Genomic DNA, 24,314 nt, shown 5'->3' on the forward strand with positions numbered 1-24,314 from the left:
AAACCCCCAGTGGATAGTGCACTAGCCTGCTGGCTTATCTTAGGTTTGAACCCTCTGTTCAGTGAGTTGTTTGCAATTATGTCATGATTTCTTGTATTACTGAGGTTATACTGACAATATGAAGTTGCTGTCAGTGGTGGGTGAAACCTTCCCAGAAAGTAGTTTTTCATACTTCAGAACTATTATAAATTATGCTAGGTTCGGCTGTGAAAGCTTAATATTTGTCAGTCATCTAGTATAAAGCAACAGCAGCATCATAGGATTAGGCAGAAACATAACAGCATGGCCTAGATTGGCAATATAAGTAGTTCCTAAATACATGTATTGGCTATACTTTTACTTAAGTTATTCAGAACTGCACTTAATTCATCAATGTTGCCTTACTGCACTACAATTTTCAGATGCTGTATTAATGTTAAATTCTTTCTTAGCATCTAAGAAAAAGATAAAGTGGGGAGCCTTTTTAGTGAATAAATTGCTGAGTTCCTGGATGTGCATCTCTGTAACTAGGGCTGTTTTTTAATTCAAATTGACATTAGCAATTCTAGTTTTGTCCAACAAAAGTTCAAAGACTAAAATGTTATGGTATTTTCTATAGATTCAGTATTTTTTTTTCATCTTAATTTTTCATAAAGGAATGAGAAAGATCTTTCTTTCTTTCAACGCACCAGCCGTATCCCACTGAGGTGGGGTGGCTCAAAAGGAAAAACAAAAGTTTCTCCTTTTAAATTTAATAATATATACAGAAGAAGTGGTTACTAGCCCCTTGCTCCCGGCATTTTAGTCGCCTCTTACAACACGCATAGCTGACAGAGGAAGAATTCTGTTCCATTTCCCCATGGAGAATGAGAAAGATATTGTAGATAATATTGGGTATTGACCTGCTGCATAATGCATGTGTTTACTATTATAAATGATTTTGGTGATCAGTGCAGTGTTATATGGTTTTTAGTTTCCTAAACAACTCAGTTTCACAGTATTATTGCTTTCCATTTCTACATTTATACATTCTCTCTTAAAAAAAACTTTTCTTTCCTAATTCTGATTCTGACAGAGCACAGTAATCTTATATCCGTAATCAAGTGAAACATTGACAGATCAAATTTTGTCAGTGTTGAAGATTCTGATGCAATCTGGGTATTGATTGGAGATTATGTAGCACTGCCAATATTCAGCAATATGCTATTTGTGTGAATGTTATAAACAGTTTTGAATCGCATGTGTGTGTAAAAAACTGATAAATGAGGTACTGTAATTTGACCTCTAGGTTCTGTTAAAAAATCAGCAGTTCTCGCCTTGGTTGCCATTTCTTTATAAGTAAAATTTGATGATGTGTGTAATGATTATCATTTCTGTACTTTTATATTGAAGACTTCAGAACTTCGCCAAGTATCTAAAGTAAAAATTAAGCTACTGGTAATCAAATTTCAAGAGTGACAGTTTTAACCCGTAAACGGTCCAAACGTATATATACGTTTTTACCGCTAGTGCCCCAAACGTACATATACGTTTTACTTGTCATACATTCAACATTGCCACGATAAGCCTGAGTCGCCTAGACATGAGAGAATAGGTGTGAGCACTCACTGTGCACCATGTTAAAATAATTGGGGATGCCTGGGTACCATATGCTCTTTTTTCCTACTAAAAAAAAAACAATTTTTTTTTTCTCGAAAAATTTGGGGCACTACGTGAGAGAAGGTATATATACATTTGGACCATTTATGAGTTAAAAGGCATACTGCCAACACGACTGAAGATAAAGACAAAAGTAGCAGTGCAGAGCCTTGGGGGTATAGGTGTCCTGCCCTGCCGGGGCTTAGGTAATAGGGGTCCCCCTGGCCTAATTAGGAACTTTTGTTCCTGTTTTTATTTGCAAAGAATTTCCTTTCATCGCCCAGCTTTGGGCAATACTGTACTTCTTCCCTGGACATCAGAAAGCAGGTGCTTGATACAGCATAAAAACCTCAACAAGATGATTATCAAGCTTTTTTCTGCAACAGTGTTTTAATCTAAGGAGGGCTTTTTGAAATCACGATAAAGCTCTTCGTAGTGCAAAACATTGCTCCAGTAAAGGTGTGCTCTGCTACACATGTCTTTGCCTTTGGTGTTCTTAAGTAGGTACAAGATTTGCTTTGTAATATAATGATCTAACTGTATATACTCTACTGGTAGTTATAAAATTTACATTCGCTTTGGTGATAATACTTGAGTCTTGTACATGAGAGAAATTGAACTAGTTTCTTATTCACCATTATCCTAGTGGGCATTAATGTAGTAGAATATTATTACACAATTATACTAAAAGTTTTTGAATCCTGTAAACATCAACAAGCATGAGTAGGTGTTAAACTAATTGCTAAACCCTAGTTATTACCCTTAAAATTATCCAGTTCAGCTTTTTATTTTGGCTTTCATCAATCTTATTTTTAGTGTACTCATTTTGTATGGGACTGAGAATGCACAAATCCCAGTTGAATGGTACTTTGCATCTAAGAAAGCTTTGAAATATGACATTCACAACCTGAACAAGAGCAATTTTTTTATATAGTGCCTCTTTAACCATTCTTTCATAACTGCTATATTGTGCTCTTGTATGTATGTACCATACTATATTTGAAATGTAATGTCAAGAAAGACATAGACAATTTGTTGTTAACAATAGCAACAGAAAGATTTGCAACCTCATAACCAGTTTATATTCCCATAAACTTGTACACTGCCTCCTCTTCAGCTTCACCTTCAGCAGTGGTTGCATAAAACAATCTTGCTCCTGTATAACATTTTTGTCAAGCAACACTGCAGGTTACCATTCACAACAGACTGGGATTCACTGATACTCCCTTTCAGATCAATCTCAGCACGTGATGGTATCACCTCAAGAAATTGGCCAAATAGTGCACATTCATCTTTAAGTGGTACAAGGTTGGTTGCAGTCATAGCTTTCTTTCATACCTTTGTTCCTCTTGTATGGAGCTTTGCTTTCTACTCTGGACTTCAGATGTATAGCTTTGTCTACAAGTTGCTCCATTACATATCTATTCATCAGCTCCATTTGGATCCTATCCATAAAAGTGACTGCATGTTTCACTGCATCTGGTATTGCTGCTTAATAATTACATATAAAATCTTAATCTTTTCACTGATAAATGGAAATCACCACTAGAGCTTAATATAGATGATGTTTTACTTGTATTGCTCTTGTGCTTATCAGAGAACCAAAGATGGATTTTTACATTTTCTGTGTCGTTTATGGTTTCATCTTCACAGTACCAAAACAATGGTCAGTCATATCACTATGATATTGGCTGGTGTATGGCTTTTATTACCCTCTTTGAACATTATTTTGTTTTGTGTTTAGTTGCATGATGGAGAGGTCATCATCAGATAAGCTCAAGTTGTTGTTTTAGGATCTAGGTGGGAGTTTCAAGCAAAGACATTCTCTTTTGATAATTGGTGTAAGACAATTACCTGTACATCGGATGATGGAGACTTGAGGCATGCATGGTACCACTGATAAGATGTCTTGAAGTTTTAGATTGAGCAAGTTGACTGTCTTTCACATTTTTAAGAAAATATGGATTTTTTTATTTACAATTGATTTTTCAAGCTGAAATTTTATTCTTTCAAGATTTTGGGAGGATATTGATGTTTCATTTCCAGTTCACTTGAAAAACTCCCTATTAGTACATTTTAATGCAGTTATTGTTAATATCTACAACATTTTTTCTCCATCTGGCATCTGACTGCTGCTCACTCATACAGTACTTAACTTCTGTTAACTTTTGTTATCACATGAGGAATACATGCATTGGGCAGGGAGGAATAACATCTTGTAGGAGTAAGGAAAAGCCAGAGGTGAATGTAGGGAAAAGTAAGTGAGGCAGTGGGTAGAATGGTAGTAAGTAAAACTGCTGGAACAGATGAGATAAAGAATTAAGATGTTAAAAGTAAGTGGGGATATATGTAGTTTTGGAGTGGTGGCTGCATGTGTTCAATATATGGATTAAAGATATGCATAGAAGAAGGGAAGGTGTGTAAATATTGGAAGAGCATGCCAATATTTACATACCTATAAGGTAAAAGAGGAAGAGAGAGTGGAAAAATTATAGGGAATAAACCTGTTGGAAATACCTGGTAAAGTGTATGGTAGAATTGTGTTTGAAAATATTAGAGGTAAGATATATATTAGGATTACAAAGGAACAAATAGGATTCAGGAAGAGCAAGGGATGGTTAGATCAGATGTTAACATTAAAGCATATAAGTGAACACTACTTAAATACAGCTAGGGAACTATTTGTTGCATTAATGCATTTAGGTAAAGCTGTGACTGGATGAATAGGATAGCAAGTCAGCAGATGTTGTGAATGCATGAAACAGGTTGTACAGTGTTCGTTATTAAGGTATGCTGGCCCACTTCTAAAATCACAACCACAAAATGGTCATCCCTTTCACTTTAGGACATCCTTCAACCATCTCTTGATTAACACACATTCAGGGAAACTGCTTTGAGACATACAGTGCCTTCACTGTAAAGGAAGGGTGTAGATTTTGCAGTTCACAGGGTCATTTGATTGTAAAGTCTGCACACTTCTGCCAAGAAAGCTACTGAATGAATGATGGTGAATATGTTACCTTTCTTTTTGGTTCACTATACCTTCATGGGAAATGGCTGGCCTGGTAAAAAAAATCTGGGTGTGTGTGTGTGTATAGATATATATATATATATATATATATATATATATATATATATATATATATATATATATATATATATATATACAGTGGACCCCCGCTTAACGATCACCTCCAAATGCGACCAATTATGTAAGTGTATTTATGTAAGTGCGTTTGTATGTGTATGTTTGGGGGTCTGAAATGGACTAATCTACTTCACAATATTCCTTATGGGAAAAAATTCGGTCAGTACTGGCACCTGAACATACTACTGGAATGAAAAAAGTTCATTAAACGGGGGTCCACTGTATATATATATATATATATATATATATATATATATATATATATACAGTGGACCCCCGCATAGCGACCTTAATCCATGCAAGAGGGCTGATTGTTATGCGAAATGTTCAGTATGCGAATGAATTTTCCCCATAAGAAATAATGGAAATCAAATTAATCCGTGCAAGACACCCAAAAGTATGAAAAAAAAAAAATTTACCACATGAAATATACATTTTCCTACACACAAAGAGAAGGATACATGCACAATAGTAGAGTAGTACATGCACAGTATATATTGTGCATGTACTACTCTGCTAAATGAAGAATAAATGACACTTACCTTTATTGAAGATGCAGCAATGACTGATGAGACACTGTGTCCTGGGAGTGCCTTTTCCTCCTGAGTACTGTAGGTCCTGTTTGGCATTTTCTTCCAGAACAGGCCTTATCACACTGTGTATGCCACTACAATTCTTAAATCTCTCAAACCAACCTTTGCTGGCTTTAAATTCACCAATATGAGCACTAGTTCCAGGCATTTTTCCCTGTTCACCTGGGTGTTAGTCGACTGGTGTGGGTTGCATCCTGGGAGACAAGATTAAGGACCCCAATGGAAATAAGTTAGACAGTCTTCGATGACACTGACTTTTTTGGGTTATCCTGAGTGGCAAATCCTCTGGGGTTAATTGTTTCTTGGTATTCTCAATAAGCCACACCAACAACGGTGCTACAGCAGCAGCAGCAGCTGATGGTGGTACAGCAGCAACAGACGATGCTACAGCAGCAACAGACGATGCTACAGCAGCAGCAGACAATGCTACAGCAGCAACAGACGATGCTACAGCAGCAGCAGACGATGCTACAGCAGCAGCAGACGATGCTACAGCAGCAGCAGACGATGCTACAGCAGCAGCAGCAGCTGATGGTGGTACAACAGCAGCAGCAGCTGACAGTGCAGCAGCAGCTGACAGTGCAGCAGCAGCTGACAGTGCAGCAGCAGCTGACAGTGCATCAGCAGCTGTACCACCAATAGTAGCGATGGTTGATTGGGGTTTATTATACAACCTGGCCAGCTCGGAGACACGCACTCCACTTTCATACTTATCAATGATCTTTTTCTTCATCTCTATAGTAATTCTCACCCTTATTGCTGTAGGGTTGGCACTAGAAGCTTTCTTGGGGCCCATGGTCACTTATTTTCCAGAAAAAAATCACCAAAAACACTGTAATAATACGAAATGTTCCGATTGTATGCTTGGATGTTACCGCGGAGGCTGGCTGGTAAACAATGCCACCGGCGGAACATGTGAGCGTGGCTCAGGCCACACATTGGACGCGTCTCGGACGAAGGGTGGTGAGCGGGTTTTTGGGCGGTATGCGAGGCAAAATTTTTGCGAAAAAAGCGAGCGGTATGCGGATTGTACGGTATGCGATGCGTGTGGTATGCGGGGGTCCACTGTATATATATAGTATATATAGTATATATATATATATATATATATATATATATATATATATATACATATATATAAATATATTTATATAAATATATACATACATATAAATACGTATATATATATATAACTATATATATATATATAAATAAATATACATATATATATATATAAATATACATATAAATACATATATATATATACATACATATATATATATATATATACATATAAATACATATATATATATATATATACATATAAATACATATATATATATATATATACATATAAATACATATATATATATATACATATAAATACATATATATATATATATATATATATACATATATATTATTATTAGTATTATTATTATTATTATTATTATTTTTTTTTTTCCAACAAGTCGGCCGTCTCCCACCGAGGCAGGGTGACCCAAAAAAGAAAGAAAATCCCCAAACAGAAAATGCTTTCATCATCATTCAACACTTTCACCACACTCACACATAATCACTGTTTTTGCAGAGGTGCTCAGAATACAACAGTTTAGAAGCATATATGTATATAGATACACAACATATCCCTCCAAACTGCCAATATCCCAAACTCCTCCTTTAAAGTGCAGGCATTGTACTTCCCATTTCCAGGACTCAAGTCCGACTTTATGAAAATAACCGGTTTCCTTGAATCCCTAAACTAAATATTACCCTGCTCACACTCCAACAGATCGTCAGGTCCCAAGTACCATTCGTCTCCATTCACTTCTATCGAACACGCTCACGCACGCTTGCTGGAAGTCCAAGCCCCTTGCACATATATATATATATATATATATATATATATATATATATATATATATATATATATATATATATATATATATATATATATATATATATATATATATATATATATATAAAAGAGTAAGGTAATGAGGGTATCAAATGATTTAGATAAAGAAAAATTGGATATCAAATTGGGGAGGAGGAGTATTGAAGAAGTGAATGTTTTCAGATACTTGGGAGTTAACGTGTCGGCGGATGGATTTATGAAGGACGAGGGTAATCATAGAATTGATGAGTTAAAAAAGGTGAGTGGTGCGTTGAGGTATATGTGGAGTCAAAAAACGTTATCTATGGAGGCAAAGAAGGGAATGTATGAAAGTATAGTAGTACCAACACTCTTATATGGGTGTGAAGCTTGGGTGGTAAATGCAGCAGCGAGGAGACGGTTGGAGGCAGTGGAGATGTCCTGTGTAAGGGCAATGTGTGGTGTAAATATTATGCACAAAATTCGGAGTGTGGAAATTAGGAAAAGGTGTGAAGTTAATAAAAGTATTAGTCAGAGGGCAGAACAGGGGTTGTTGAGGTGGTTTGGTCATTTAGAGAGAAAGGATCAAAGTAGAATGACATGGAAAGCATATAAATCTATAGGGGAAGGAAGGAGGGGTAGGGGTCGTCCTCGAAAGGGTTGGAGAGAGGGGGTAAGGGAGGTTTTGTGGGCAAGGGGCTTGGACTTCCAGCAAGCGTGCGTGAGCGTGTTAGACGGAGTGAATGGAGACGAATGGTACTTGGGACCTGACGATCTGTTGGAGTGTGAGCAGGGTAATATTTAGTGAAGGGATTCAGGGAAACCAGTTATTTTCATATAGTCGGACTTGAGTCTTGGAAATGGGAAGTACAATGCTTGCACTTTAAAGGAGGGGTTTGGGATATTGGCAGTTTGGAGGGATATGTTGTGTATCTTTATACATATATGCTTCTAAACTGTTGTATTCTGAGCAACTCTGCAAAAACAGTGATTATGTGTGAGTGTGGTGAAAGTGTTGAATGATGATGAAAGCATTTTCTTTTTGGGGATTTTCTTTCTTTTTTGGGTCACCCTGCCTCGGTGGGAGATGGCCAACTTGTTGAAAAAAAAAATATATATATATATATGCAAAACAACCACTGTGAAAGAATAGAGAAGTTCCAAGTGCTTTCATGATTACTCACATTATCAAGGAACAATGAAAGTAAAGCATCAAAGGAAGGTATATAAAGGGGTAGCCCACACCTCACTATCAGATCCCACAACAACGAAACACCTGACGCGAGACAGCAGGCCCGCCGGCCGAACTAGACAGGTCCTTCATACAACCCACCAACAAACTATTCTACCCAAGAAATAAGAAATTTAAAAAAATATTATTTGTCCAATATATTATTAAATTCTTCCCAAATTCTTGTTTTCTCATCAATGTTTTTGAGAGCTTTATGAATTTGTAGTCCAGAGTTCATAGATGAGGAAATATCCAAAATTTATGAAATAGGAAATGATTTGAAATACCCAAGAAATGTAATTGATAAATCTTTTAAAGTTGCTAGAAATACTTTTTACAATCCAAAAATGGGACAACCAGCCTTATTCAAAAATCTTGATACAGTAAAAAAACTTTTGATAAAGAATTCCCCCCAAAATGCTGATGGATGTGTCTATAAGATTCCTTGTAAAATTTGCGATAAAGTTTATTATGGTCAAACTGGTAAAAATCTTGAACTAAGATTAAAACAACATAAATATAGCATTAGAACTGAACAAGATTCCAATGCTCTATTTATTCATGTAAGAGATTTTAACCATCCAATTGATTTTCAAAAAGTTGAGAAAGTAGTATCAAGCAAGTCCATGGTCGACAGGAATATAATTGAATCTTGTTTCATAAAAAGCAGTTTTGACAATAATATGAATATTTCCTTTGGTTTATATAAATTAGATCCATTTATAATTAATAGAATTTGGGAAGAATTTAATAATACATTGGACAAATAATAATGTTTTAAATTTCTTATTTCTTGGGTAGAATAGTTTGTTGATGGGTTGTATGAAGGACCTGTCTAGTTCGGCCGGCGGGCCTGCTGTCTCGCGTCAGGTGTTTCATTGTTGTGGGATCTGATAGTGAGGTGTGGGCTAAACCTTTATATACCTTCCTTTGATGCTTTACTTTCATTGTTCCTTGATAATGTGAGTAATCATGAAAGTGCTTGGAACTTCTCTATTCTTTCACAGTGGTTGTTTTGCATATATATATTTTTTTTTTTTTCAACAAGTTGGCCATCTCCCACCGAGGCAGGGTGACCCAAAAAAGAAAGAAAATCCCCAAAATGAAAATTCTTTCATCATCATTCAACACTTTCACCTCCCTCATACATAATCACTATTTTTGCAGAGGCACCCAGATACAACAGTTTAGAAGCATATATAAAGATAGTGTAAAAAGTGACCTGAAATAATATAATAAACTTCATGTAGAATATAATATCAGGGCCCCAATTATATATATACCATCCTATTGCACATCCCTCCAAACTGCCAATATCCCAAACCCTTCCTTTAAAGTGCAGGCATTTCCAAAACTCAAGTCTGGCTATATAAAAATAACTGGTTTCCTCGAACCCCTTCACTAAATATTACCCTGCTCACACTCCAACAGCTCGTCATGTCCCAAAAACCATTCATCTCCATTCAATCCTATCTAACACACTCATGCACGTTTGCTGGAAGTCCAAGCCCCTCACCCACAAAACCTTTAGCCCCTCCCTCCAACCTTTTCGAGGACGACCCCTACCCCACCTTCCTTCCCCTACAGATTTATACGCTCTCCATGTCATTCTACTTAGATCCATTCTCTCTGAATGACCAAACCACCTCAACAACCCCTCTTCAGCCCTCTGACTAATACTTTTATTAACTCCACACCTTCTCCTAATTTCCACACTTTGAATTCTCTGCATAATATTTACACCACACATTGCCCTTAGACAGGACATCTCCACTGCCTCCAACTGCCTCATCGCTGCAGCATTTACAACCCAAGCTTCACACCCATATAAGAGTGTTGGTACCACTATACTTTCATACATTCCCTTCTTTGCCTTCATTGATAATGTTTTTTGTCTCCACATATACCTCAATGCACCACTCACTTTTTTTGTCTCATCAATTCTATGGTTACCCTCATCCTTCATAAACCCATCTGCTGACACATCAACTCCCAAATATCTGAAAACATTCACTTCTTCCATACTCCTCTCCAATGTGGTATCCAATTTTCTTTATCTAAATCATTTGATACCCTCATCACCTTACTCTTTTCTATGTTCACTTTCAACTTTCTACCTTTACACACCCTCCCAAACTCACCCACTAACCTTTGCAACTTTTCTTTAGAATCACCCATAAGCACGGTATCATCAGCAAAAAGTAACTGTGTCAACCCCCTTTTTGTATTTGATTCCCCATAATTTAATCCCACCCCTCTCCCGAACACCCTAGCATTTACTTCTTTTACAACCCCATCTATAAATATATTAAATAAGCATGGTGACATTACACATCCCTGTGTAAGACCTACATTTACTGGGAAGTAATCTCCCTCGCTTCTACACACCCTAACCTGAGCCTCACTATCCTCCTAAAAACTTTTTACAGCATTTAGTAACTTACTACCTATTCCATATACTTGCAACATCTGCCACATTGCTCCCCTATCCACTCTATCATATGCCTTTTCTAAATCCATAAATGCAGTGAAAACTTCCCTACCTTTATGTAAATACTGTTCACATATATGCTTCAATGTAAACACTTGATCTACACTCTCTAAAGCCTCCTTGCTCAACTGCAATCTTGCTCTCTGTTTTACCTCTAATTTTTTCAATAATAACCTTACCGTACACTTTTCCTGGTATACTCAGTAAGCTTATTCCTCTATAATTTTTACAGTCTCTTTTGTTCCCCTTCCCTTTATATTAAGGAACTATACATGCTCTCTGCCAATCCCTAGGTACCTTCCCCTCTTCCATACATTTATTAAACAAAAATACCAACCATTCCAACACTGTATCCCTTTCCCCTGCTTTTAACATTTTTGTCATGATCCCATCAGTTCCTGCTGCTTTACCCCCTTTCATTCTACGTAATGCCTTGTGCACCTCTCCCACACTCACATCCTGCTCTTGTTCACTCCTAAAAGATGTTACACCTCCCTGGCCAGTGCACAAAATTACCGCCTCCCTTACTTCATCGACATTTAAAAGTTCCTCAAAATATTCCTGCCATCTACCCAATACCTCCATCTCCGCATCTACTAACTCCCCTATTCTGTTTTTAACTGACAAATCCATTCATTCCCTAGGCTTTCTTAACGTGTTTATCTAACTCCAAAATTTTTTCTTATTTTTCTGCAAAATTTCTTGACAGTGCCTCTCCCACTCTTTCATCTCCTCTCCTTTTGCACTCTCTCACCACTCTCTTTTACTCTCTATATACTCTGCTGTTCTTAAAACAGTTCTGCTTTGTAAAAACATCTCATAAGCTACCTTTTTCTCTTTTATCACACACTTTACTTCATCATAACACCAATCATTCCTCTTTCCTCCTGCACCCACCCTCCTATAGCCACAGACTTCTTCCCCACATTCTAATACTGCATTTTTAAAACTATTCCAACACTCTTCAACCCCCCCCCCTCACTACTCATACTTGCACTAGCCCACCTTTCTGCCAATAGTTGCTTATATCTCACCCTAACTTCCTCCTCCCTTAGTTTATACAGTTTCACGTCTCTCTTACTTGTTGTTGCCATTTTCCTTTTGTCCCATCTTCCTCTTAATCTAACTGTAGCTACAACTAAATCATGATCTGATACATCAGTTGCCCCTCTATAAACATGTACATCCTGGAGCCTACCCATCAACCTTTTATCCACCAATACATAATATAACAAACTACTTTCATTATATTCTATATCATACCTTGTATATTTATTTATCCTCTTTTTCATAAAATATGTACAATGGAACCTCTACTTGGGAGCGCATCCACATGCGAGTTTTTCCAAATACGAGCAGTCGATCAGTCCATTTTCTGCTTCCATACGCGAGCAAAATTTCGATAAGCGATTGGGCCTCAAAGGAGGTTCCTTGATGCTGGTGAGGTACTCTTGCTCTTCATCTAGGGAAGTGGATCTCATTTATTGAAAGTTGGCAATGTATGATGGAAAGATGCTTCTTAACGTACACCAAAAATGAAAGAAATCAGACCATAAATAATGGAGTTCACTTCTCAGCAATTAGTCACCCCTTAGCGGCATTTTCGTATGGTTTTTATGGTTGTATTCTCTTTTTTTTTGGTTTCTTTTGATAGAATGGAAGATATATTACAGAAATAGATATGATTTTGAATGGTTTCATGACGAGAAGTAGCTTGAAAATTAGCTCAAATTAGCAGAAATTTTCTATTTTTGCCGATGTTCAAGAGTAAACAAATGACATCACCTCCATTCCAATATGCAGTCATGAATGGATTGACATTATTTATACAATTATTACAATAATGAAGTAGCCTGCTTAACAGGCTACTGCATTATTGTAATAATTTTTTGTGTTATTGTAATTATTTTTTGTGTGAATAAAAATTCCAAATTATTTATATTGTAATAATAATAATAATAATAATAATATGTGTATTATAATATAATAATAATAATAATATATGTATAATAGTAATGCAATATATAATAATAATTATAATAATAGATTGCTTCAGAAAGCTATCAATGCCTCCACTTGTCACATAATAACATATTTTATTCATTCTAGAATATATATCAGGTTTGTATGTTATTTATATTGTTTATTATGTCATATTAAATGAATTTTGATAGATAAATAAGCCATAGAGTTGAGGATAGCAAAATATTCAAGGAGTATTTTGTCCTGTCTCCAGATAAACTCTCGTCGGCCACCGCCACCGCCACATATATAATGACATATTTTATTCATTCTAGAGTATATACAGTGGACCCCCGGTTAACAATATTTTTTCACTCCATAAGTATGTTCAGGTGCCAGTACTGACCGAATTTATTCCCATAAGGAATATTGTGAAGTAGATTAGTCCATTTCAGACCCCCAAACATACACGTACAAACGCACTTACATAAATACACTTACATAATTGGTCACATTCGGAGGTAATCGTTATGCGGGGGTCCACTGTATCAGGTTTCTGTGTTATTTATATTGCTTAATATGTCATATTAATTGAACTGTGATAGATAAATAAGCCATAGAGTTGATATTAGGGAAATTATTGAAGTATTTTATGGTGCATGGAATTCCACTGGAATGAATTAATTCCATTTCAATTAATTTAAATGAGGAAAATTGACTCTGCAAATGAGTAAATCCAGATGCGAGCAAGGTCACAGAACGGATTAAACTCGTAAGTAGAGGTTCCACTGTATTACTTATTACGAAACCTCTTTAAACACATAGCTCAAAGGCTCCCCATTTTCATTTACCCCTGGCACCCCAAATTGACCTACTACTCTCTCCACAACATTTTTAGACACTTTGGCATTGAAATCCCCAACCAAAAGTACTCTCACACTTGGTTCAAAACTCTCCATGCACTCACTAAACATTTCCCAAAATCTCTCTCTCTTTCTTTTACACTTCTCTCTTCTCCAGGTGTATAAACATTTACTATAACCCACTTTTCATATCCAACCCTTATTTTACTCCACATAATCCTTGAATTTATACATTTATATTCCCTCTTTTCCTACTATAACTTATCCTTCAACATTATTGCTACTCCTTCTTGAGCTCTAACTCTATTTGAAACCCCTGACCTAATCCCATTTATTCCTCCCCACTGAAACTCTCCCACCCCCTTCAGCACTTAAGGCCAGGACATCCAGCTTCTTCTCATTCATAACATCCACAATCATCTCTTTCTTATCATTCACACAACATCCACGCACATTCTAAAATCCCACTTTGAAGGTTTTCTTCTTTTTCGTTTTAGTAGGCTATACAGGAAAAAGGATTACTAGCCCATTGTTCCCGGCAATTTAGTTGACTTTTACAACATGCATGGCTTACGGAGGAAAGATTCTTATTCCACTTTCTCATGGATATGAAAGGAAAAGCAATAAGAGCAAGAACTATTAAGATAAAATCAAAGAAAACTCAGATAAGTGTGTATACATAAACATGTACTGTATATGTATGTGTAGTGTGACTTAAGTGTTAGTAGTAGCAGCAAGATGTACCTGAAATCTTGCATGTATATGAGACAGAAAAAAGATGCCAGCAATCCTACCATCATGTAAAACAATTACAGGCTTTCATTTTACACTCACTTGGCAGGACAGTAGTACCTCCCTTTGTGGTTGCTGTCTACCAACCTACTACATGTACTATTATATTATAAGTAGTTCTTCGTTCAGAATTCCTATGCATAGAGGGGTTTAGCCTTGTATGGGATCACTGTGCATTGTAATATTTTGTAATTTGCTGTCTTGCTTATTTGTATCAATAAACCCATTATTCTTGAGAAACAAAAGAGTGTTTCTGTGAAAGTTGAGCTGTTAAAAATACAGTACAGTATATCCTGTTATTTCAAGTCCACTCACTCAACATTGTTGGTTTCTAACTCATTAGGGTTTGTCAGTGATATTTTAGGATTTATTTTGATATACAGCACTGTATGAATAATACTTTATATTTTATGATAAGCTCAGTTGTAAATTGACAGACTCTCAGATGTGATTATATAGTGATACTCAAAGACTGCTCCTCTGTTTGTTATTCCACCATGCTATCCCTTTCAATTTTACACCTTTCATTATCATCATGTTAATTGTATGGGATCATTGACTCAGGTGTTATTATGGCAGATACATATTCAATTATTAGTCATTTACTCTTCCCATAGGTTTCTGCACCTTCTTCACAAGTAATACTTTTTTTTAGAGCTCTACTTAGATTTAAAAATTTATGGTTTACATTCAGCGGTTTATTTAACCTTTTCTCAACTTTTCATTATTTGTTTATTTTTTTAGAACTCTATATTTTAGTTGAACAGCTGTGTAAATGTCTTTCATTCAGTGAGAATAACTATGATTCGTCTCTTTAGATGTCTTCTCATTCTTGTAGTAACTTTTACCTCTTTAAATACTCTGTCATTAATAATTATACAAAACCCACTGTTACTGTGTATTTAAAAAGACTATTTTTCCATACAGTCTTGTTACCTTTACTGGCATTACAAAGACACTTATAATGAAGCAAGCCTCTGTTTGGATGCTTCACTCACTGACCTGGAAAAGTTCACCTGTGAGTGAGCCACATTATTGCCTTTCTACTGTTATACCTCTCAGTATCTTTTGCCTTTCGCATCAATAGTTACGCTGTTTCTAAACTTCACACACACACTTGCAACCACAAACATATCCAGCTGATTATCTCTTTATTTTGTTCTCCTTACTTTGTTTCTTGTGCTTGATAATTTACTTCACTTTACCTCTCTGATCCTTTCATTTAGATCTGCTTTTATCACAATTTGTTCTCCTTTGCCATATTTGCTAATTTGGCATACACCCTAAAAAATATGTATTTTCACCTCTTCCTTTCGATTATCTTTCAAAATATAGCCTATCATTATCCTCATTATGAAAGTACCTTCCATCATTGTAATTCACGTTATTCCACAACGGACACAGTTGATACTCGTATGACACAGTAATACCCTCCCTCATCCCGCTTACCATAATTATGATGTATTTTCTCTTACTATTACTGTTTTGTGCCACCTTTTATAATTTTTGTCTTATTCAGTGACGCTTTACTTCTGTCTACTCAAAACTAGAACAGTACGATATGAAATGGGAGACGAAAGGAAGAGGGGAGGTGATTGGACGCTGGTCAACGATGGAACAGCATGTGGAGAGAAGCTGATCTGCGTGAATCAAACATGCGAGTCACTATATCCATACATTGAGCCTGGGCATTGTGAGACTAATAACAATGCCCTTGAGTGCTCGGGCCATGGGGTAAGTATTTTGAGTGTGGATTTGTGAGGAAGCTGGATGTGAAATATTGTGAACGACCATCACCTCGAGTACCTGTTATTATTCACTACTGTACTTAAAAATGTGAAAGCAGTAAAGTTATTCATGTAATATTTTCTCTCATCTCTTTATCTCTGTCTCTTTTATCTCTTTCTCTTTTATCTCACCTTATCTTTTTGGTCTTATTTACACAGGGTTTTTACAAGGTTAAGTTAAGAGTTCCTAACTTTATTTACAAGCTAAAACCTGTTACCTACATCACTCATTTGGAAGCCTTTTTATTGTTATGAAACATACAAGTAAGGGACAGGTCATCTGGCCTTATTTCATCAGTCTCGTTATGCTATACAAGCGTATTCCAGACTCGAGTCATTTTAGGAATTAATGATCACAGATGAGGTGATATTCCTGAGAAGGGTACAGCTAGAGTGTAGTTGCTGCTTGCCACCCATCTTGTTGCATAGAAGCTGTCTTCTCACTGTCCTCAGACTGGATCTGGGTGTGGTACCTTGACAATATTGGCCTTGTACATAACAGTAAGATCACCCATGTCTCTCCAGGCTAGAGATAAGTTGTCTTGCCCAGTTCTCTATTCTGTCCAGTAGTCATAGATGAGATGGCAGGCAGGCAGTTCAAGACAGTGGAGCATACTCAAGGGGTGGGTGTACTTGTTCCTCAAGCAAAGTTTTCCAGTGTTTGCTGTTGAGCAGGTATGAGATACACCTTAGTATTGCTGACTTCTTGGCTGTCTTTCTTGCAAGATTTACAACTTCAAATCAAATCAAATCAAAGTTTATTCTCTATAAGGATTACAATGCGGGGTTTACAGATTTTGGTTATTGTGTGGTTTACATGTAATAAAATACTAATTACAGAGGGGGCCACTAGAGCACCTAGCATGGCTAGGCATTTCGGGCAAATCTAGATTACTTCCTAACCCTAAATTATTACAAATTGTGGAGTAAGTTGACTAAATACTAAGTGACTAAATACTAGTTTGTGAGTTTAGCAATGTGAATTTTGTTTTGGCACAATACATAGTTTCTGTATTGGAGTATCACAGGCAAAATTGTGACTAGTTAGGAATCATTATTTTAAGATTAAGATATGTATTTCTGGGTGAGTGAGTGAGTGTAAGTGTGAACCACCAAGTGGTTCATCATAGACAATTTGGAGTCAAATTTCACCCCGAGGATATCCTCCTCATCCTGGACCCCAACACCCGCCTGTTTATTCTTACCATTGCTCAAGTATTACCAGCATTGTGCCTAGAAACCATCAGCATTTGTGTTCCCCCCTTCTCTCTCTCTCTCTCTCTCTCTCTCTCTCTCTCTTTTTTTTTTTTTTACACACAGGGTTTGACAAGGTTAGGTTAAAGATTCCTAACTTTACTGACAAGTCTCTCTCTCTCTCCGCATCTTTCTCCTCTTTTGCATCTTTCTCTACACCTCACATTTCCCCTGCTGTGGAATATGCCCTCTCTGTCAGTAAATTATATAACCAGTACTAGTAAGCCTATTTAGATACAACTGCATGAAGGAACTGTATGTTTACAGGTACACAAGGTTAAGGGACTACAGTCAGTGATTGTAGCTAGTTTAGTTGCAGTCACTGACTGTAGGTTAGGTGGTGATAAAGATAATTGGAAAATGCATGAATAGTCTAGTTATTAGGTTATAAAGAATAATCAGACTACTAAGGAAGATTCATAAATGATCAAGAAACAGTCATAATAGCCAAAGAACAGTTATAATAACCAAGGAACACTAATAATAACCAAGGAAATGGTCATAATAAATAAGGAACAACACTCATAATAACCAAGGAACAACAGTTATAATAATCAAGGAGCAATCATAATAACCAAGGAACAACACATAGTAAGCAAGGAAAAATCATAACTAAGGAACAACACTCATAATCAAGGAACAACACTCATAATAACCAAGGAACAGTCATAATAACCAAGGAACAACACATAGTAACCAAGGAAGTCATAATAACCAAGAAACAGACATAATAACTAAGGAACAACACACAGTAACCAAGGAACAGTCATAATAACTAAGGAACAGTTATAGTAACCAAGGAACAACAGTAATAATAACCAAGGAACAACAATTGTAATAACCAAGGAACAACACATAGTAACCAAGGAACAGTCATAATAACCAAGGAACAACACACAGTAACCAAGGAACAGTCATAATAACTAAGGAACAGTTATAGTAACCAAGGAACAACAGTAATAATAACAAAGGAACAACAGTCATAATAACCAAGGAACAACACATAGTAACCAAGGAACAGTCATAATAACCAAGAAACAGACATAATAACCAAGGAACAGTCATAATAACCAAGGAACAACACATAGTAACCAAGGAACAGTCATAATAACCAAGGAACAGTCATAATAACTAAGGAACAGTTATAGTAACCAAGGAACAACAGTAATAATAACCATGGAACAACAATCGTAATAACCAAGGAACAACACATAGTAACCAAGGAACAGTCATAATAACCAAGGAACAGTCATAATAACTAAGGAACAGTTATAGTAACCAAGGAACAACAGTAATAATAACCATGGAACAACAATCGTAATAACCAAGGAACAACACATAGTAACCAAGGAACAGTCATAATAACCAAGAAACAGACATATTAACCAAGGAACAGTCATAATAACTAAGGAACAACACACATTAACCAAGGAACAGTCATAATAACTAAGGAACAGTTATAGTAACCAATGAACAACAGTAATAATAACCAAAGAACAACAATCGTAATAACCAAGGAACAACACTCATAACCAAGGAACAGTCTTAGTAGCCAAGGAACAACACAGTGATCAAGGAACAGTCATAATAACAGATATTAAGGATATTGGAAGGCAGTATTTAGAAATGTATGAAGAGAATCTTCTGAGCACTACCTACAACCAGAATAATAATAAAAATAATAATTTTATTTTAGCATGATACATGTTTGTACAAAGGAGTGTAATAGTTTGGTGAACATGCCAAAAGCCCTTTTATATGCAGAGCATTTCAGGCAAACTTAAGATTAATAAAGCAATAACAGTGTTGTCACTGTAAATATGGGCATTAGGTGAGTTACAGTGAATGCAAGAATATTGAATATTCTATTAGTTCACTGTATATGGCTTTAATAAGTTAGGTAGAGAAGAATTACAGTTTTGATAAAGTATATAAAAAATACAGTATTACAATTTAAAGCAATGATGTTGAAACTGTTTGAAGTGATTATTAACCCATAAACGGTCCAAACGTACATATATGTTCACTACCCCAGTGCCCCGAATATTTTGAAAAATTATTTTTTTTTTTTAAAGGAAATAAAGAACACATTTTTCTAAGTGTTATAAGGATAAAAAAATATTAGGGTCAGTAATTACAGAGATATGAGGCCAAGAAGTTGGCACTGGATGCTCACGTGACGGCAGCACCGAGTCCTGCAGCTTACCTGGAGACTTGGAGTTTACCTGGAGAGAGTTTCGGGGGTCAACGCCCCCGCGGCCCGGTCTGTGACCAGGCCTCCTGGTGGATCAGCGCCTGATCAGCTTGCAGAAATCTTACTGATATTTTTTTTTTCTACAGTGGAACCTCAAAAATCGAACTTAATCTGTTCCAGGAGCTAGTTCTAAATTCGAAAAGTCTGAAATTCGAAGCAATATTTCCCATAAGAAATAATGGAAATACAGTGGACCCTCACTTAACGATCACCTCCTAATGTGACCAATTATATAAGTGTATTTATATAAGTGCGTTTGTACGTGTATGTTTGGGGGTCTGAAATGGACTAATCTACTTCACAATATTCCTTATGGGAAGAAATTCGGTCAGTACTGGCACCTGAACATACTTCTGGAATGAAAAAATATCGTTAATCGGGGGTCCACTGTACAATTAATCCGTTCCAGAAACCCAAAAATATTCACAAAAAAAATACATTTTATAGAGATTAATTACAGTTTTACATACAACAGATACTATAGTTTTTAATTATGTATAGTAATACATATAAACAGCTATTGTAATACATATAAACAGCTATTGGAGGATAGATGGGCTAATGAGAGCATAGGCAATGGGGTCGAAGAGGTATGGGGTAGGTTTAAAAATGTAGTGTTAGAGTGTTCAGCAGAAGTTTGTGGTTACAGGAAAGTGGGTGCAGGAGGGAAGAGGAGCGATTGGTGGAATGATGATGTAAAGAGAGTAGTAAGGGAGAAAAAGTTAGCATATGAGAAGTTTTTACAAAGTAGAAGTGATGCAAGGAGGGAAGAGTATATGGAGAAAAAGAGAGAAGTTAAGAGAGTGGTGAAGCAATGTAAAAAGAGAGCAAATGAGAGAGTGGGTGAGATGTTATCAACAAATTTCGTTGAAAATAAGAAAAAGTTTTGGAGTGAGATTAACAAGTTAAGAAAGCCTAGAGAACAAAGGGATTTGTCAGTTAAAAATAGGAGAGGAGAGTTATTAAATGGAGAGTTAGAGGTATTGGGAAGATGGAAGGAATATTTTGAGGAATTGTTAAATGTTGATGAAGATAGGGAAGCTGTGATTTCGTGTATAGGGCAAGGAGGAATAACATCTTGTAGGAGTGAGGAAGAGCCAGTTGTGAGTGTGGGGGAAGTTCGTGAGGCAGTAGGTAAAATGAAAGGGGGTAAGGCAGCCGGGATTGATGGGATAAAGATAGAAATGTTAAAAGCAGGTGGGGATATAGTTTTGGAGTGGTTGGTGCAATTATTTAATAAATGTATGGAAGAGGGTAAGGTACCTAGGGATTGGCAGAGAGCATGCATAGTTCCTTTGTATAAAGGCAAAGGGGATAAAAGAGAGTGCAAAAATTATAGGGGGATAAGTCTGTTGAGTGTACCTGGTAAAGTGTATGGTAGAGTTATAATTGAAAGAATTAAGAGTAAGACGGAGAATAGGATAGCAGATGAACAAGGAGGCTTTAGGAAAGGTAGGGGGTGTGTGGACCAGGTGTTTACAGTGAAACATATAAGTGAACAGTATTTAGATAAGGCTAAAGAGGTCTTTGTGGCATTTATGGATTTGGAAAAGGCGTATGACAGGGTGGATAGGGGGGCAATGTGGCAGATGTTGCAAGTGTATGGTGTAGGAGGTAGGTTACTGAAAGCAGTGAAGAGTTTTTACGAGGATAGTGAGGCTCAAGTTAGAGTATGTAGGAAAGAAGGAAATTTTTTCCCAGTAAAAGTAGGCCTTAGACAAGGATGTGTGATGTCACCGTGGTTGTTTAATATATTTATAGATGGGGTTGTAAGAGAAGTAAATGCGAGGGTCTTGGCAAGAGGCGTGGAGTTAAAAGATAAAGAATCACACACAAAGTGGGAGTTGTCACAGCTGCTCTTTGCTGATGACACTGTGCTCTTGGGAGATTCTGAAGAGAAGTTGCAGAGATTGGTGGATGAATTTGGTAGGGTGTGCAAAAGAAGAAAATTAAAGGTGAATACAGGAAAGAGTAAGGTTATGAGGATAACAAAAAGATTAGGTGATGAAAGATTGAATATCAGATTGGAGGGAGAGAGTATGGAGGAGGTGAACGTATTCAGATATTTGGGAGTGGACGTGTCAGCGGATGGGTCTATGAAAGATGAGGTGAATCATAGAATTGATGAGGGAAAAAGAGTGAGTGGTGCACTTAGGAGTCTGTGGAGACAAAGAACTTTGTCCTTGGAGGCAAAGAGGGGAATGTATGAGAGTATAGTTTTACCAACGCTCTTATATGGGTGTGAAGCGTGGGTGATGAATGTTGCAGCGAGGAGAAGGCTGGAGGCAGTGGAGATGTCATGTCTGAGGGCAATGTGTGGTGTGAATATAATGCAGAGAATTCGTAGTTTGGAAGTTAGGAGGAGGTGTGGGATTACCAAAACTGTTGTCCAGAGGGCTGAGGAAGGGTTGTTGAGGTGGTTCGGACATGTAGAGAGAATGGAGCGAAACAGAATGACTTCAAGAGTGTATCAGTCTGTAGTGGAAGGAAGGCGGGGTAGGGGTCGGCCTAGGAAGGGTTGGAGGGAGGGGGTAAAGGAGGTTTTGTGTGCGAGGGGCTTGGACTTCCAGCAGGCATGCGTGAGCGTGTTTGATAGGAGTGAATGGAGACAAATGGTTTTTAATACTTGACGTGCTGTTGGAGTGTGAGCAAAGTAACATTTATGAAGGGATTCAGGGAAACCGGCAGGCCGGACTTGAGTCCTGGAGATGGGAAGTACAGTGCCTGCACTCTGAAGGAGGGGTGTTAATGTTGCAGTTTAAAAACTGTAGTGTAAAGCACCCTTCTGGCAAGACAGTGATGGAGTGAATGATGGTGAAAGTTTTTCTTTTTCGGGCCACCCTGCCTTGATGGGAATCGGCCGGTGTGATAATAAAAAAAAAAAAAATAATACATATAAAATAACATTTTTACTTACCTTTATTGAAGATTGGTGATGGCATCTGGAAGATAGGGAGGAGGAGAGAGGGAGTTGGGGTTAGTGTTTGGAAGGAGAATCCCCCTCCATGAGGACTTAAGGTAAAGCCCTCTCTTTGGTTACTTCCCTTCTCTGTCTTTTAATGCCACTAGGACCAGCTTGAGAGTCACTGGACCCCTGTCTCACAAAATAACTGTCCACAGTCCTCTGTTTCTGGCACCTCTTTAACATTTCCCTAAAATGGAACATGGTTCTGTCACTGAACTTGTTGCAAAGATGGCTTGTTTCAGCTTGCTCAGGGTGGTACTTCTGCACAAACATTTGGACATCATTCCACTTGGCACAAATCTCCTTAATCTTTGAAGAAGGCACCTCATCCACTCCCTATATTAACACCTTTCGCAACATCAGCTTCCTTGATTTGTTCTTTCTTTGACAGGATAGAACCGATGGTCAACTTGTTTTTCCCATACATCCTGGCAAGCTCAGCAAGTCTCACACCACTCTCATACTTCTGTATTATTTCCTTCTTCACATCTATGGTGTTTCTCACTTTCTTTATCACAGGGGTACCACTAGCAAGTTTCTTTGGGCCCATGGCAGCTTATTTCACAGTCCCACAAGCACTAAACACAACGAAATAATCGTAAAATGCGTGAATGAGAGTGCAGGTTAGTGTTCACTCAAGCATAAACAAAGCTAGACTGCTCATGGCGCCTGCGCGGGGACGTGGACAGAGCGGGTGGCAGACAGGTCCCATACCCGGCGGTCCGAAAATAGGGGCGCATTCGATAATAGGGACACAGTTTGTCCGAAAAAATGGTCCTATTTTCGAAACTTTCGATATGTGATACGTTCGATTTTTGAGGTTCCACTGTATTTTTCATATTATTGTATATAATTTTTATGTTCTGATAATTACAATTTATATTAGTTATTGTCATTTCATAACCAATCTTTGTTCTGACACTAGTACTGAAATTGTACTCAAATTGTCACAAACATTGACACCTGCCTTGGTTATTTAATATTGTCTTGGAATATATACAGTGGACCCCTGACCAACGAAGGCATTATCTAACAGTAAATTCGACTAACGAAGCGTTTGAGCGTAAAAACTTTGGCCAGACCATCAATGAAAAACTCGACCAACATGATTCGTCCCGAACCTGTCCATCCAGCCTGAGCGCCTCAGCTGCCCTGCTGTCAGCTAGTGTTCCATTGTTTACAAGCCAGGGCGGATGGTTTCATTCATACCTTCGATACATTTTGTATTATTCCATTGTTTATAGTGCTTGTAACTGCTAAATAAGCCACCATGGGCCCAAAGAAAGCTTCTAGTGCCAACCCTGTGGTAAAAAGAGTGAGAAATACTATCGAAATACTATCGTACCACGGTCAGCTGCTGCTGCACCACCGTCAGCTGTTGCTGCACCACCATCAGCTGTACTACTCGAAGATGTGGAGAGACTGTTGTTGGTGTGGCTTAACAAGAAACAGTTACCGAGAAACAATTAATCCCCAGAGGG

The 24,314-nt window shown here is 37.2% G+C and overlaps 1 protein-coding gene across 1 annotated transcript in view; it reads left to right on the top strand.

The window, feature by feature from the left end:
• The window catches only part of LOC128692835 (disintegrin and metalloproteinase domain-containing protein unc-71), a 740,447-nt gene that overhangs the window by 468,636 nt on the left and 247,497 nt on the right, over positions 1-24,314 (top strand). Inside the window, exons 17-18 of the mRNA XM_070093277.1 lie at positions 2,851-2,925; positions 16,124-16,307. Of these exons, the coding sequence (XP_069949378.1) occupies positions 2,851-2,925; positions 16,124-16,307 (259 nt within the window). The remainder of the gene's footprint in view (positions 1-2,850; positions 2,926-16,123; positions 16,308-24,314) is intronic.

This window comes from Cherax quadricarinatus, chromosome 3, assembly GCF_038502225.1.
Source record: "Cherax quadricarinatus isolate ZL_2023a chromosome 3, ASM3850222v1, whole genome shotgun sequence".
NCBI classification, from domain to species: Eukaryota; Metazoa; Arthropoda; class Malacostraca; order Decapoda; family Parastacidae; genus Cherax; species Cherax quadricarinatus.